Consider the following 14,844-nt stretch of genomic DNA (forward strand, 5'->3'; position numbering starts at 1 on the left):
TCGAGTCTAATCCCTCTGATTTTTGATGACATTTTTAGGTTTTCTATTTTTTGCAAAAAGAAAAGGGAGCTCTACTCTGTCCATATTTTTTAACACTGACATCAGAAATTAGGATTTGGCACAACTTCTTTTTTGACATGACCTAAAAATGCAGCCAGATGGTGGCTGTTTCCCAATCAAAATGATCTTACACAGATAATGACAAATGAAAATGCCATCTATTGCTCAACTGGGGTTTATAAACTCAAACTACCATGAAGCTTTTCAATATCGAACACCTTCAACGTCCTCTGAGCACTAACATGGAGGAGGACCCCACCTAGTGGAAGTACTTGTGAACTACTCTGACTCTGAGACTGCTGGTGTGTTTCTTACCGTGAAGCTCTCCTCTGTTTGGAACTGGTTGTCCACATAAATGCAGACCCTGTCAAAGTCTCTCATCTGCTCACTGGACTCAATGCTCCTGTAAACAACAGAGCACGACAGAGCTTTTATTTAGGGAACAGAGCAAAAAAGTTTTCTCCCTCTGATGTATGCCTGGAGATATCAGGTAATTAATAGTCAGTGAACAAAAAAAATTGGCTAGAATTTTGCTAGTCAGTTTATTTTAAAGGTATGCTATGCAGGATTTACCAAAAGAAAATTTATTGACTCATAAAAAGATGATACCTCTCAACAATTATTTATGACCCACTTAAAGTATGCAGCCGTGCATTGAACAAGTGTACTCTGTGCCTGTATTTGCTTATTTGCTTTCTTCTTTTTGCTGTGTTCAGGATGTTCCTCAGCATAGCGCACAGGTTAAGGTCTGGACTTCATAAAAAGGCAGCGACTAGGTGTCAAACTGTATGCAGCATGCAACCTAAGAGGCTACAAAAATCTCAAATACAGTGGAAACAAGCCCCACAAATATAGTGAGGTGAAACTCCAAGAAGACAAAGCTTGTTTCAAAATGACAGTGAATCTGCTGTTGGCTTTCACTTTCACTGGCGAGCACTAAATGAGAGGATTGGGATGAAGAGGGATACAGAGTTGGCCTGTTTTCTGTCAGACAGGTAGTTGCCAGCGGTTAGTTTAATTAGCTTGCTAATGTTTCAGCATTTCCATTTTGTCGAATGTTGCTACAAAAGTAGCTTGCAGTGTAGGCAATGTACGTGTAGTATAGGGAGGAGGGACCAAATATTTTAGTAGCAGACAATTCCTTTACAGTACACCTTTATGCAAAATTGCCAAAATTTAACTGGTCCTACCATCTCAAATGTAAATGCCTTTTGGTTTTCTGTGATTGTAAATTGAATATCATTGGGTCTGAAAGCCTTCAGTGAAAAAGTAAAGCTATCTAAATATTTTATCTTGGGCTTTGGGAAACTGTGATGGGCATTTTTCATTGCTTTTTGACATTTTATAGACCAAACCATTACTTGATAAATGGAGAAAATATTCAGGTCAATTAATAACGAAAATAATTGTCAGTTGCTGCATTATATGTATACAAGTAGAGAAGAACTTTCTTTTTAATAAGGTTTATGATAACATCAAAGACATAGGTAGGACCATTCCTACCTAAAAAAGTTATCGGCATGGCCCATGTTGACCATGTAGTCCTTCCCTCCGACCTCCTGGAAGTGCAGGGCGATGAACTGCGGCTTGTAGCTGTGGATAGTCTTCAACAAAGGAACACAAACAGGTCTTAGACCACAGGTCTTACATTACAGAGTAATGAGGAGTGAAGGGGGTCAACAGTGTGTGTTACAGAATGAAGTGAACTAACCATTAGGGGTCATGTGAAGTTTTTCTATTAATTACATTTCTGGTGTGACTATCTTATCAGATAACTATGAGTCAGGGTTAGGGTTACCAGTACAGACTGTTGTGCATGTTAAGATGTCGCTGATGTAAAGATGCAAGAAGTCTGCAAAAGTGGGCCAGAGCCAAATATAAAATAGTTTTATTGCCTGACCTGCACCAGCCCAGGGTTCCTACAGCTATCAATAAGTTATATATAACACTTTTTTTAATGCCACTCAGACTTGAATTTAAGACCGAGAAACCCATGAACTAACCGCATTACTTTGGATTTTAGCACAGTTTTGCTCACATTTTTTTCTGTAACATAGTACAGGACTGTTTAGTCTCATGCTGGAGACAAGGGTAGGACAGAATTGGTTAATACCTGCCGTTTGTTGTTTTCTAAGCGATGTTGTATTTTTCACTCTGCCTTGATTTCCATTTTGCCAAGCCTTATGTGTATTGCCTTAACTGGTTTACTTTTCTGTGAAAATGTGGTTAAATACTCAATTATCACAGAATTTGTATTACTCTAGGTCATCCAGGGTACAGGGACAGCTAGCTAGCAGACATTGCTCTTAACATCCTGACTGGAAACACAACATGAGTGTTGTTGGTTCCACTATCCTGATGTGGTGACGTTAATGCAAGAGGCATTTGGGAAATTATTAAAAAAAAATCTTTTTTAACAAATATTTTCCTATCCCTAAATCCTATTTCTCTTGTTTTAGCATTTTAAAAGCTTTTGAATGATGGATTTAAGACATTTTCATTCCAATTAAGGCCTTGTTTGTAGATTAATGAATTCAATGCCTTTTAAGGCTTTTTAATGGTCTGCAGGAACTCTGCACCAGACTGTGCACAAAATCTAAGAGGGAATTATATGACACTACCAGCGATGAGTGGAAATACTAAATGTTTAAAACTGTGAATTATTAATGCAAGAACGAAGAGGCCAAACTTACCTTAAACAACTCCTGTAACCATTCATTTTGAATTTCACCCACCTGTAAAATGACGAAGAAAAAAGATTATAGGCATGCAGTATTTCTGAGAAAAAAATCAAACACTAAACCTGCATTTTATTTTTATTTTTTGGGCACTTCTGGTCAGTGCAACAAGTTGTAAACACAACACTGACATGTTCTTACCGTATAAAAAAAGTGATGATCATAAAACAACACCAGCCACTGAACACAATGTTAATTATTCATACACTATGCTGCATACTGTTGTAGCATACATATAAACATACTGCAAAAACAATAGCTCAGCATGTTATCTGACATGCTAATGTTAAAAAAAATTGCTAGATAATGCTACTTGGTGGTTCACAGACGCTGTGATGCCTCTATCATAACAATGTCAATCTGAGCGACTCCTTTCTCATTATACATAGGCTATTCAATTAATCTGTTGTTACCACAAATATTGATCAAACAAGCTTTAATCACAAATTGTTCTACCAACTGAAAAAAGGAGCCAGTTTTAACGTTTTAAAGAATACTACCCTAAAATATATATATATATATATATTTATTCATTAAAAAACAGTATAGTCTCATGGCATTAAAAGTTAACGGGTGAAATGGAATTCAGGATGTAATCAATCACAGAAAGGAAATACCCTGAGCTATAACTCTGGGAATGAGTTGAAAATATATTCCTGTCTGTTCCACTGATTATATGTTCCAGGATGTAGTCTCATCCAAGTCCGGCTGTCCCTGTCATAATCAGGTCACCGTCCTCACATCATCCCTGACACTGAGTTTTATATGTCATGGCCACTTGACAGCTCAGTATATTGTAAAACAGATGAGTGAAGCATGCAGACAGGCCTAACCTTACAAAAAGCTACAGGGCTGTGAAATATTAGGAAAAAATGCGAAAAAGCTGTGGAAATCAAACTTATATTAATGTGTTCACAGTTCTGCTATTAGGCTGCTTTCTGCATACGTCTAAAATACAACAAATTGCTTGTTAAATTGGAAAAAAAGAAAAAATACATACATTAAGAAACAGTTACCCAACATTATTCATTATGCATCCACATTCATTATTTTAGTTATTTTGAGACAAGGGCATTCAAACTTAGTGATAGATTTGTGACTTGTTCTCATCTAACGTCAGTCACCAGCAGTCCAGCACTACTGAAACTGGGACACTATGAAGACACAGAGTTAAAGATACGCAAGCAAGATGGTAAAAACGATAGGCATCTTGAAAGAAAATCTGCAAAAGGTGACCCTCCAAAATGTCAGGTGCCAGGTATGCCAAAGAAAACCGGCACATCACAAATCTACAACAAACCAAGCAAATCACCTGAAAACGTCAGATAAAAGCTTGGCTGTCTCACAAATGATTATTTTTCACCTGTAAACCTGAAAGATGAAGTGGCCAACTGTCACATATATGTATATTATGAAGCCCTAAACAGAAATCTGTCAATCTGGTTGGGGCTTAATTGCAGACTCTTCCTTGTTTGGAAGCACAGGTACAATTCTTTTTACATTGCGAGTATTATAGCCGCACCGTGTTGCTTTATCTAGCTGTAAATTGATAAATAACTGAATTTATTGAATTGTGAAAGCACTTGTACATGTGTGACAAATACCCTCACCCTTATATGCTAAATAAAACATAACCTCACAATTAAACTGAAAAAAGCATCTTGATTCTCAAACCAGATAATCCTCTCTTACTCTAAATCTGGCTTCTCTGACTTTTTGAAGACAAAAAAAAAAGTACACCAACACAACATCATCTGAACATGTCCTTTCGTAGTTTTCTGTCGCAAACTAATGTGCTGTCTTCTTCAACGCCAGGTGTATTCGTACCAGCTTAGAAATGGCTTTGCATAGAGTATTTGCATGGCAGCGTGGCAGAGATGACTCGCTAATATTGTTCTGGCTACAAACACAGACTGTGAGCTCCTGAACATAAACACCAGCACTGTCTACTAACTCTGATTCATTCATATTTATCTGTAATATACAGTATCATTTACAGACAAAATACAGCAATTATATTCAAGATGCAATTCTGTTTGTACATTAAACATTTGAGGGGAAAAACCTGAAACATCTTAAGAATTGGATTTTCACTTTGCAGCAACAAAACCGCTTTCCTCTCTGAGTCAGGCAACAAGACCGAGCACGTTGAACAAGAGAAGCCCTAAGTGAGTTTCCACAGCAGCACTGCTCCAAAGAAACTGTTAATGGATCCAGCATGGTGATTAAGTTAATGCTTTGTTGTTCCAAGCTGTCCAGTAATGAAAATTGGCTAAAATGTGTCTTTGGCATCAATGTGTTCCAGCAAGTGATGCTCATGTCTGACACCATTTGTATGTGTAAGGGGAAAGTTTGCCTAACAATGACGTCTATTCAATGCAACTGAGTCTATACATAGTCATTACACAAGCTCACACGAAACAATGATCTCCAAGATACTGCTACGGTGTGCCATAGCAATGTTACCAGTGGCACAGAGTAGCAGTTAGGGCTAACTGGCTAAACCGCTCTGACAGGACACTCAGCTCCTCTGTAAAAGCCATAGGATTTATCCTGTGATGTGCTTAAGGTCTTGCTCTTATCCCGAAGCCTGGGTGAACATTTAGCAGTGTTTATAGAAATAGGGGAGGGGGGGGGCGGGGGGCTAAGTCAGTAGAAAAGCTCAAGTCTCCTGGGGGAAGATATTCATCTGTTTACATATCTCCCACAATGGGATCTAACATGTTTTCATTGGAGCCAGATCTGGCAACCGGAAACATGGTCCTGAGCCAAATTTCCATTGAGTGTAAGGGCCCTCCTCCCTGCAATGTCTAAAAGTTTTGTCAGCCCAGCAGAGCCCAAAACTGAAAATCACTCTTCAGAATAGTTTCATTATAGACTAAAGTGTTAAATCCCTTATACAAAGTGGTATCTCATATATTTTTAAAGAAACAAACATATAAGATTAGGTTATAAACTATAACTCAGATAACATTATAGAGATGTAGTAATGCCACAAGAGCTGATAGATACTTTAAACTAACTATTGTGTAACACAGATCCTCCCTTAAATGACCAGAAATTTTCAAAAAGGATTGACCGCAAACAGCCTGCTGCAAGGTGATGATGATTCTGGACATCCACATCAGAGAGGAAGTAAATAAAAGAAGGCAAAGTCTAATGTTATTTTGGAGCATCTAGAAGACCACTATGGTGGCGCACATACCCGAGTACTGAATGACATGAGATGTCATTTATTATTAGGTAAAGAAAAAACATGTGGTCAACACGTAAAGTCTTTTACTCTAAAATGACAATCCGATGACTCTCAAGATCCATGTGAAAGACTACTGTTTTACAAAAGTTACATAGTGACAGGTAATCTCATCAGTTTAATGTGAATCGACCCCCTTTGTTATTTTTTAAACTCTTTATTTATAGACATTTTTCTTGTTTTGTTCTGACTAATCAATGTGCTTTTTTTCTTCAAAACTTTTGAAAGTGTTACATTGTGTTATATAAAGTTATATAGGATTAGTGTGTGTGTGTATACATATACATATGTATATCCCAGCAAATAAATAAATAAATAAATAAATAACAATTAAAGCGTTGACACATTACACATAAGTTCAAGGTCCTATAGTTTCTAATACATGTAAATTATTTGGTGAAAATGTCAACATTTGTGTCTCCGTATCTGATGGGTCACAAATTTAAGTGTAACATCGGCCTCTTGGGGACTTAACAAAGGAGGGGGTGGCTGGGGTGTGACTTTTTTTTTTAGAATTTCATCTTGATCCTCTCTAAACATTTTTCTCCCCTTGAGCCTCCCTGAGTGACTGGGGTAAAATGCACAGCCCTTCCTCTACCACAAATACCACCCTAAACATTTGTTTTTTTATATTAACATCAACTGTATGTAGTGGAGTCAATGCAACGAAAAAACAAACAAGTCGCTCCCCAGTGCTTAAAAACTATTTGACATGCCTCCACTGTTTTGCATCAACACCCACATAAATAAAAAAAACACTCCCTTACAAGCGTACTCTTGGACTGGAGGCTGGTCGCGTGAGAGGTGAAACTTACGCATCTCACGAGTGATAATAAATCAACTTTGGCTTGTGGCTTTTTGTGGCGGATGAACATTACTGAGCACATGACAACCGGAAAAAAACATGACAAAAAAGCATGACTGAGTATGTCCTCTGTGTACTGTTAGATACAAAACATAGGCCGAATAAATGACAATCACAGTAACAGGTGTGAAGAGGTTAGTACACTTGTTACATCCGGCCAAAGATGTAAGACGAGCCCATTCAGGTAACTTTACGTTAAAACGCACCTCCTGTTGCCTCGCGACTAATTATTTCTCTATCCGCCTAACAGCATTAAGTATAATCCTCTGGCAACACTGCAGCCCGGTGTAGTTTTAATGTTACTCTACCAGTCTACTTACATTGTCAAAGAGTGACCCGACATTTGCGGTGACCAGCAGCACATCAGTGTGTGTTTCCATGATAACGATCCACCTTCACAACAGCGCGAGGAAACTCCGCCGAATGACGCGCGTGCAGGCCTATAACAGATACTCTCCCGGAGCTTATACAGGCTTAATGTGTGAGCCCAAATCGCTACTATCGCCGCTCAAAACACACAGGCATCTCCCTGCTGGTGGTACTGCGTCGCTTCTGGTCCAACTTGTTTGGTTATGGCGGGCTGTCGTGTCAGGTCGTCATCATAAGCGGCGCACATATCCATCGTCGAGCCAAGGAGCAGTAAGTTAGTTTAATAGCCTACATGCGTGGATTTCCGCCTCCCCTCCGTTAATTGGACTAGGAGCTTCTTAGCGGACTTAAAGCGGCATGGACGGCGCATCTGCTGTCGCCCTGACAAACGCAAAGATAACCGGACCAGGCAGTTACAGTCAGCCTTGCGTTACCAACTCCGGTGCTCCGCCTCCGCTCGTTTACTGCGAGCAGGCTTCCTTATGTAGAGTTAATCAGCGCCGAGTCAACGTCGTGCTCCAAAGTGTAACTCCTCTGAGGATAACACCACGTTTGACAGCCATTGAAACCTGTGTGTTTCACCAGTATTGCAAATTATCTACTTAGCTTACAACCTAAAGCCCCATTGCAGTGATACTCAACCCGTGGCTCGCGGGCCAAATCTGGCTCCCCAAAGGGTGCCAGGTGGCCCCCAACCCTTTTCTACATGAATTTATTTGCACAGGGAATTTCTTCTGTACTTTTAGTTTACATTAGGTGCCGTAGCGCAGGAACATCGGAATAGAGCTTGTTTTATCAGAAAGAAGTGCCAGTAGAGGATCCCCCACACCACCTACAGAGGCCCTAGCCAAGTGCATGATGTCAAAAAACCCTTGAAAATCCTTGAAGTGCCCTTAAGTCCCGCAAACCTCCTAAAATCCTAAAAACTTCCTAATCTTGGAAATGCCCTAAAACCCTAGAAATGTCCTAAAATCCAAGACATCAAACTCCTGGAAAAGTTCCTAAAATCCTAGAAATGTCCTAAAATCCTTGAAATGTCATAATATCCTAGAAACATCCTTAAATAAAAAAAAAACTCCTAAAATCCTAGAAATATCGAAAAATTCTAGAAACATCCTAAAATCCAAGGAATGTATTACAATTCTAGAAACATGTATGGGGCTGCTGTGACTGGCCCCTGGCCTCCTGTCATTTTGCAAAAGTGGCCCCAAAGCAAAGCAAATTAAGTATCCCTGCCCTATATTGGATACTTTTACAAGGCAAGGTCAAAAAGTAACACCCCCAACTCAGTTGCAAGCAGAGATATTTTTTTTTTCCCGAATGTGTTTAATGTGGTTAACACATTTGTGCATGGGTCTTCTTGAGGTTAATTTTTCAAAATGCCTACAGCAAAGTGATTGTTGTTGTTAGCATGGTGTCACAGTGATTCGGTCTGTAACATCTTTACCAATAAATTGTCTATGGAGCAGTTCCAAACTTAATGCCCTACAGCATCACAAATTTGAGTTTTAACACTATAGTTTTCATATTTGGTCGAAAGTTGGCCATGTTTACTTATATTTGTAAGTAGTAGTGTCTGAGACCATAGGAATAATACTTCTGAATTTCGAAAATTTTAGCCATAGTTCCTCTTTAACTCCCCAAGGACACTAAAAACACATAAAAGGACTGTTAACTCAGTGCTCAACATTACCACAGCCTCTTTGTATGCTCAACAGGAAGTCAGTCATTTTCTTTCTGAGAAAATCCTTTCTCTCAATAAAAAAAAAAACAACAAAAAAACTCTGCTTTTGTTTAAACTGTTTCCCTCCCTAGCTGTCTTGCAACTGGAAAGCCTCACACAGATATATAACAGGAGGGGGCTTAAACTTTTTATTTGCCTCATCACCACTATCACCTTCACATATAATGCAACAACTGTACAGCCCATGTGCTGCTGTTGTGTAAAGCCAGCATATCACTGGGAGTGGTTTCTTTTTAATGTGCATGACTTAAAGGTTAGTCATGTTCTCTTTAACGGCACAACTCCTACAATTTCCAGCCATGACAACAGCAGAGTAACCGCAATATTTTACAACATGCTACAGTAGCTTTCTATGCGCAGCAGAGCACAGAGCTGTAAAAGTCTTATTTGGAGTTGGTGGATTTGTGGCATCCAGCCCAGGGTAAAGCAAAGCATGCTGGGGGGCCCAACTCTGGCTCTCCATAGTGCTGTTAGTGTGCTGTTCAACCATGGCATGGTTTTCACAGCCAGCCTTTAGAGCTCTTCTCCCTGCTTCCTCTTACTCCTCCCCTGAGCATTGTGTGCTTTATTCTCTAACGTCAACAGATCCATTTGAACCTATTACAACAGAGATGCAAAAGAATGCTGCCATGTCCATCACCGGTTTGGAAACAAACACAGTTAAAGGGGAAACTTCTCTGAAAGGATGGAGGCAGTGGTTTATTGCAGCCGGGAGAGGAGCCCTGGGTTTTGGATGAAGTGCTGCCAAAAGAATCAGCAGCATACATCCATGTAAATAGGTATTATTTAGACTGGATCCTGAGTACATTGTATGCTAGGGAATAAATGCAAAAAATATGATGTTCAAAATAAAGCCCTAAATCCTCATGCCAGACTGTCTTATAGCAGCTTGGTGCCTTCTGGATGATAAATCAGACAGGAAATGTCCCGGCTTGCCAAGAATAGCACAAAAAGCAGCAGCTAATTAAAGCAGTACTGTTTACAGCAAAAACATTACATTCTAAAAAATATCAAAAGAAAAATGTTTGATTTGGGAAAATATTTGCCAATTAAAGAAACATAATTTAAACTTTTAAATGACATACATCGGATGAAATAAAAGTGGTAAAAACTCAAAAAAACACAAACGTATTAGTCCGTGTAATTTATAGCACATTGAACTTAAAGGCAAATGTTTAGCAGTGGGACATGTTGCAATTTAAATATGTTTGGCTCACCCTAAACTTTTAAGATCAATTGTTTAGTTTGATTTCCTATGGCTGCTTTTTTTTTAATTTTAAAATTTTGATTCAATGTTTTTGCAATTTCTATAAAGTATTTTTAATGGCAACTTCAAACTACAAGGGGTATTCATAGAAAAGTAATGAAGACAGCAGACAGAAATTTCCTTCAAATACTCTAAAGTTTTTCAAGAGTATCTGAAATATTGTAAACATACCCCTTTTACACAAATGTTGAACAGGATTCTGTTCCTGCACGTAATTTTAAACTGTTAAGAGAATTTTGACCAAAAATAAATAGGTTAAGAACCCGAAAATTTTGGTTCCCAATTGGAACCAAATTATAGCAGGTTCTCCATGACCTGAAGTGTGAGCTGTGACGAAATCGGCATGTCATTTTCTACAGTTTAGAAAGAGAGAATGGAGAGTGAAGACAAAAAAAAAGTGGAGAGTGGCTACATTAGTAGATTGTTCATTCTTGTTTTTGGATAAAAACGAATATCTCTAATATCAGACCAAAAGATTACAGGTAGTCAATGTGATATGCCATCTCGCTACCATTGTTTGTGCACTGTTTTGAAACAAACACGTTTGATTACAATGGTTCTGATCAAAACTGGTGCAATGAGCCAAGGGTCCAAGACTCTTAACCAGAACTGGTCCAAAAACCAGAAATGATTTGGTGGAAAAAGGATAACATTCACCTGCTGCAGCCATGTCATTGGACTTCTGGTTTCACGTTTCTGTAATTTTATCACGCCTTGGTGCCTACAGCAGAAAAGACCATAAGTCAACAGTTAGAGTCACATTCTTGAACATTTATTTTGATGAACAAATCTGACACAATCTAAATGACCGTCCCTGATAACAGTACACCACAGGGACGAGGGCCTCAGGGAGAAACCATCAAGGCCGTCCACTGTTCTTTAACTCCACCCTAACGGGGAGTCCAGACTACAGCTGCACTCTGTCTCTCCTTGAAACCTCCTTGAAGAGGCTGCCAAGTAGGAGAGAGACCACTGATGAGGGGGAAATAAAGACAACAGCTTTCAGAGTTCACTTAAAATAAAATAGGCAAGATGGTTACTGCACAAGCAGGAAGCCAATCAAGTACATGATGTCATGTTAGGAAGTGTATTAGTATGAATATGTTATCATTTAAATGTCATTTTAACTATGCTTTAGAGTCAGGAGACCAACTGTGATAGTCATTATCCTACATCACTATCTGTGTGCCTTAAAGGGACAATGCTATAGGCATCCCAAATAAACTCTTAATGAATGGACTATGAACCCTTTTACTCCAGTTATGCTGCATTATTAGGTGGGAGAATGAAGATTATCACCTCACTCCATGTCCCTTTGTCCAAGTTACTGTGGGTACACAATTTCCATTTCATCATGTGAAGATTTACACATTCCATGGAAGAAACACAGAAACAGACAACATATCAAGAGCTCATCTGCAATGTAACTCCACAGTGACCGTGTGTTGATACAAGTCTTAATGTAAAACACAAAGCTTAAAATACATGTTTTTTTTCTCTTGGAAAAAGCCCATAAAAATATTTGAAATGTAACAAAATCTTGCATTGTGCCCTAAATTATGGGCACAAGCCAGTCATGCAAAAACCCCAACTCAGTCACAGGTTTTTCTTTAGACCAAACTGGTTCTTATCTACAATAACTCTCGTCTATGTCCCAGGTATAATCAGCTCTGTAACTGCAACACAGTGTGATACAAACATGACAGTAAAATGAAAATTAAAAAACTACCAAACAAAGACAGGAACTCAATGATGACAATAATACAAGATTTCCCTCAAAAGACTGCCAACAAGGAAGACAATGCTCCTTTTCTGTGTGCACCTTATTTTCATTCTAATGCAAGCGGGGCTTCAGTCCAGCTATTCCAACAAAGGGCAGCAGACTCAGAATGACCCGTAACAGCGACGCAAACTGAACATGCCCGGCCGAGGCAGTGACCAAGGAAGCCAAATGGAGTACTGTTGACATCAGAGAGGGAATTTTCCAGTCCAGGAGCTCCAATAGAGAGGCAGCCCTGCTGACTGCCTGTTTAGTCAGCGGTGCCCAAGTGGGTCTCCAATCCAGTCCAGCTTCACACAGGTCCTTCAGGAGCGACTGCGGTCTTCTTGGGTACCCACCAGCATTTTACTGTACAGCTTCTGCTGCTCTTCTTTAAAGGTATCTTTTACCTTTCCACGCTTCAATCCTCCATCCCTACAAAAGAGTCTGAAATTAGTGATTGATGGCGTAGACAGTTACGCAGTTCACCATGTTCTGTTCTTGATTAGGTCCTAACACAGAACATGAAATGCAGAGCAAGTGCTCCTCACAAACATGCTGCTTATGACACTGCAATGGATTTGCCATGCAGTAAATATAGTGACCAGAAAAAAACAGAAACTCCTATCCATTTCCATACAATATAGACTGAAAATATTATTTTCACACTACCTTAATGTTTACTACTAATATTTCCTACAATCTAATCCATATTGTGTAAAATAAGTTTTAAACTGGTCTCAACACAACAGTCTGTAGCGTTACACTGAACAGAATGGGCTTGTTACTGCAGAAAAAGCTCAGGTATAACTAATAATGCCAGTGATGGTGCTGATTGATTTCAGTGCCAGTGAGTCAACATGCACAAGAGCCGGGGCCTTGAAACCAGAACAGTGAAAAATGAATGCATCCATAATTAATATTAATAGATACAGCTGTGACTGAAAAGTTAACATCTCAATGGTAAAAAATGTTTTAGATCCTAAGCTTATTTTAATATTTTCACTGACTTCATGTGTCAGTTGTGGTGATTACATGAGCTTTTCATAAAAGTTGTGTGATATCAAGTTGCACCATCTCACTCACACTACTTGTTGAAACTCTACTATAACTACTCCTGCAACTATTTTTAGTCATAGCAGGAAACACACGGGTGGAAACAATAACAATAACAATGGCTCAGTTAAATGAATACATTCTTTTTTAATATTATTGATTACGCCTTTGCTTTTCCTACCATGCCTTGTCAATATCTGCTGTGAAAATGTCTATTAACCCACAACAGCAGTTTAAAATGAATAGTCAGCCTTGTGTTGCAATATATAAAAGTGGTCAAATTTTTGACTTGAATGGGAGTTATCTTACCACAGGAGGTCGACCAGTCCACCTTGCCTGGCTATGGCTGCCTTTACACGATTGGCAAACTGTACAGCGTCCTCATCCTCCTGTTGTAGAAGATTGGCATAAATGTAACACAAAACAAGAGGTCATAACAAATCAGTAACATCATGGCTTTAATGAACTTGCTCATTGTAAATGTTAGATGCAACAAAACAATTAGCTTTGACAATATGTTGTTTCTTCCAAGAAAGAAGGGGTAAACTATTGGGAAGTCTTGATTTAATCGTGGAGTCTCACCTCTCTAGACATGGGAGGAAGGTACCACACGCTGCAGACGATGGCCCAGCTGCTCATCATACGTAACAGGTAGTTGACCATTCCAAACTTACTGCTATTCCAGAAGGCGTCTCCAAATCGGGGGTCATACTGTAAGCACGAGAATAAATAATCAGTGCACGTATTATTTTGACCAAATGTTGATGGAATGAGATGTAGCATGTAATAATAACATCTCACAAAGGACAAACAGACTCACCTTGATAGCCACGGGGTAGACTGTGGCGCCAATCTCAAAGCTGCCCTTTTTAAACATCATCACTGACGTGTTGTTGATGCAGGTACCTGGGGATGTAGAGTGTTTATGTAAAATAAATTAAGACTTCTGGGGCTTTAAAAAAAAAAAGTAGATGGCTATAGTGTGATTAGAAAGTATTCCTGTGCCAGATAATTGAAAAAGCTCACCTTCTGGGAAAATGAGAATAGGCAGTTTAGATTTATCTTCTACATGGTCACTCAATCTGCAATGCAAGACGTATGTAGGTTATTTAAAAAAAATCCCACTGATATGATTAAAACACAATATTAGAACTTTAAAACAAACCAACTATATTTTTCCAGTTACACAAACAAACAAAAAAATGACAATCAAATTTAATGTAAAAATGCACTTCTCAAAAACTTACTGAATACTACAAAGATGTCTTTTAGGCTTAGGGGGTAAAACAGTACAATAACAATAATGGACTAAAAACACATGCTGTAATGCTACCTTTTGGCCACTAGATGTCTGTCTTTGACTTCTGAACGCTCGAACCAAATGTGTGGGCAGGCCTTGACCATGGATCTCTGAATGACCCCCATCAAGCCACCGTGAATTTGGCCAACCTGACAACACAGTGCAAACACAAATGTCATTTCAACAGATGAGCAGCTGCAACTGCAAAAGGGGACCTGTGTCAATATTTATGTAGCTTCCTGCTTAGCAGCACTATAGTTACCATAGCATAGCAGCCATCGCTGGCCAGGATGATGACATCAATGGGTGAGGTGTGGTTGGCGACACAGATACCTCCATTTTTGGGTTTATTCTCCCTGTAAAAGTGGAAACAGGAAGACGGTTAAACTATGTATCATGAAGGCACTTCCTGGAGGATGTTATCATGAACTGA

At 39.0% G+C, this 14,844-nt stretch overlaps 2 protein-coding genes across 5 annotated transcripts in view; both read right to left on the reverse strand.

The window, feature by feature from the left end:
- Positions 1-11,089, reverse strand: part of inpp5l (inositol polyphosphate-5-phosphatase L) — a 23,181-nt gene extending 12,092 nt beyond the window's left edge. The window contains exons 1-4 of one of the 4 annotated variants that reach the window (XM_088076956.1): positions 10,954-11,089; positions 2,754-2,795; positions 1,564-1,664; positions 376-463 (exon numbers count right to left, since the gene is read on the reverse strand). In XM_088076956.1, coding sequence (XP_087933082.1) covers positions 376-463; positions 1,564-1,664; positions 2,754-2,795; positions 10,954-10,971 — 249 coding nt within the window. In that variant the 5' untranslated portion in view covers positions 10,972-11,089. Of the gene's footprint in view, positions 1-375; positions 464-1,563; positions 1,665-2,753; positions 2,796-7,236; positions 7,756-10,953 lie in introns of those variants that run through there. The other 3 variants (XM_088076955.1, XM_088076954.1, XM_042488292.2) reach the window with 3 other exon arrangements.
- The window catches only part of LOC121944214 (glycerol-3-phosphate acyltransferase 4), a 14,028-nt gene continuing 10,230 nt past the window's right edge, over positions 11,047-14,844 (reverse strand). The window contains exons 7-13 of the mRNA XM_088076953.1: positions 14,674-14,767; positions 14,445-14,560; positions 14,138-14,193; positions 13,932-14,017; positions 13,694-13,822; positions 13,421-13,500; positions 11,047-12,490 (exon numbers count right to left, since the gene is read on the reverse strand). Coding sequence (XP_087933079.1) covers positions 12,382-12,490; positions 13,421-13,500; positions 13,694-13,822; positions 13,932-14,017; positions 14,138-14,193; positions 14,445-14,560; positions 14,674-14,767 — 670 coding nt within the window. The 3' untranslated portion in view covers positions 11,047-12,381. The remainder of the gene's footprint in view (positions 12,491-13,420; positions 13,501-13,693; positions 13,823-13,931; positions 14,018-14,137; positions 14,194-14,444; positions 14,561-14,673; positions 14,768-14,844) is intronic.

Source organism: Plectropomus leopardus, chromosome 4, assembly GCF_026936395.1.
Source record: "Plectropomus leopardus strain MGB_pleo_1.0 chromosome 4, ASM2693639v1, whole genome shotgun sequence".
Classification (NCBI taxonomy): Eukaryota; Metazoa; Chordata; class Actinopteri; order Perciformes; family Serranidae; genus Plectropomus; species Plectropomus leopardus.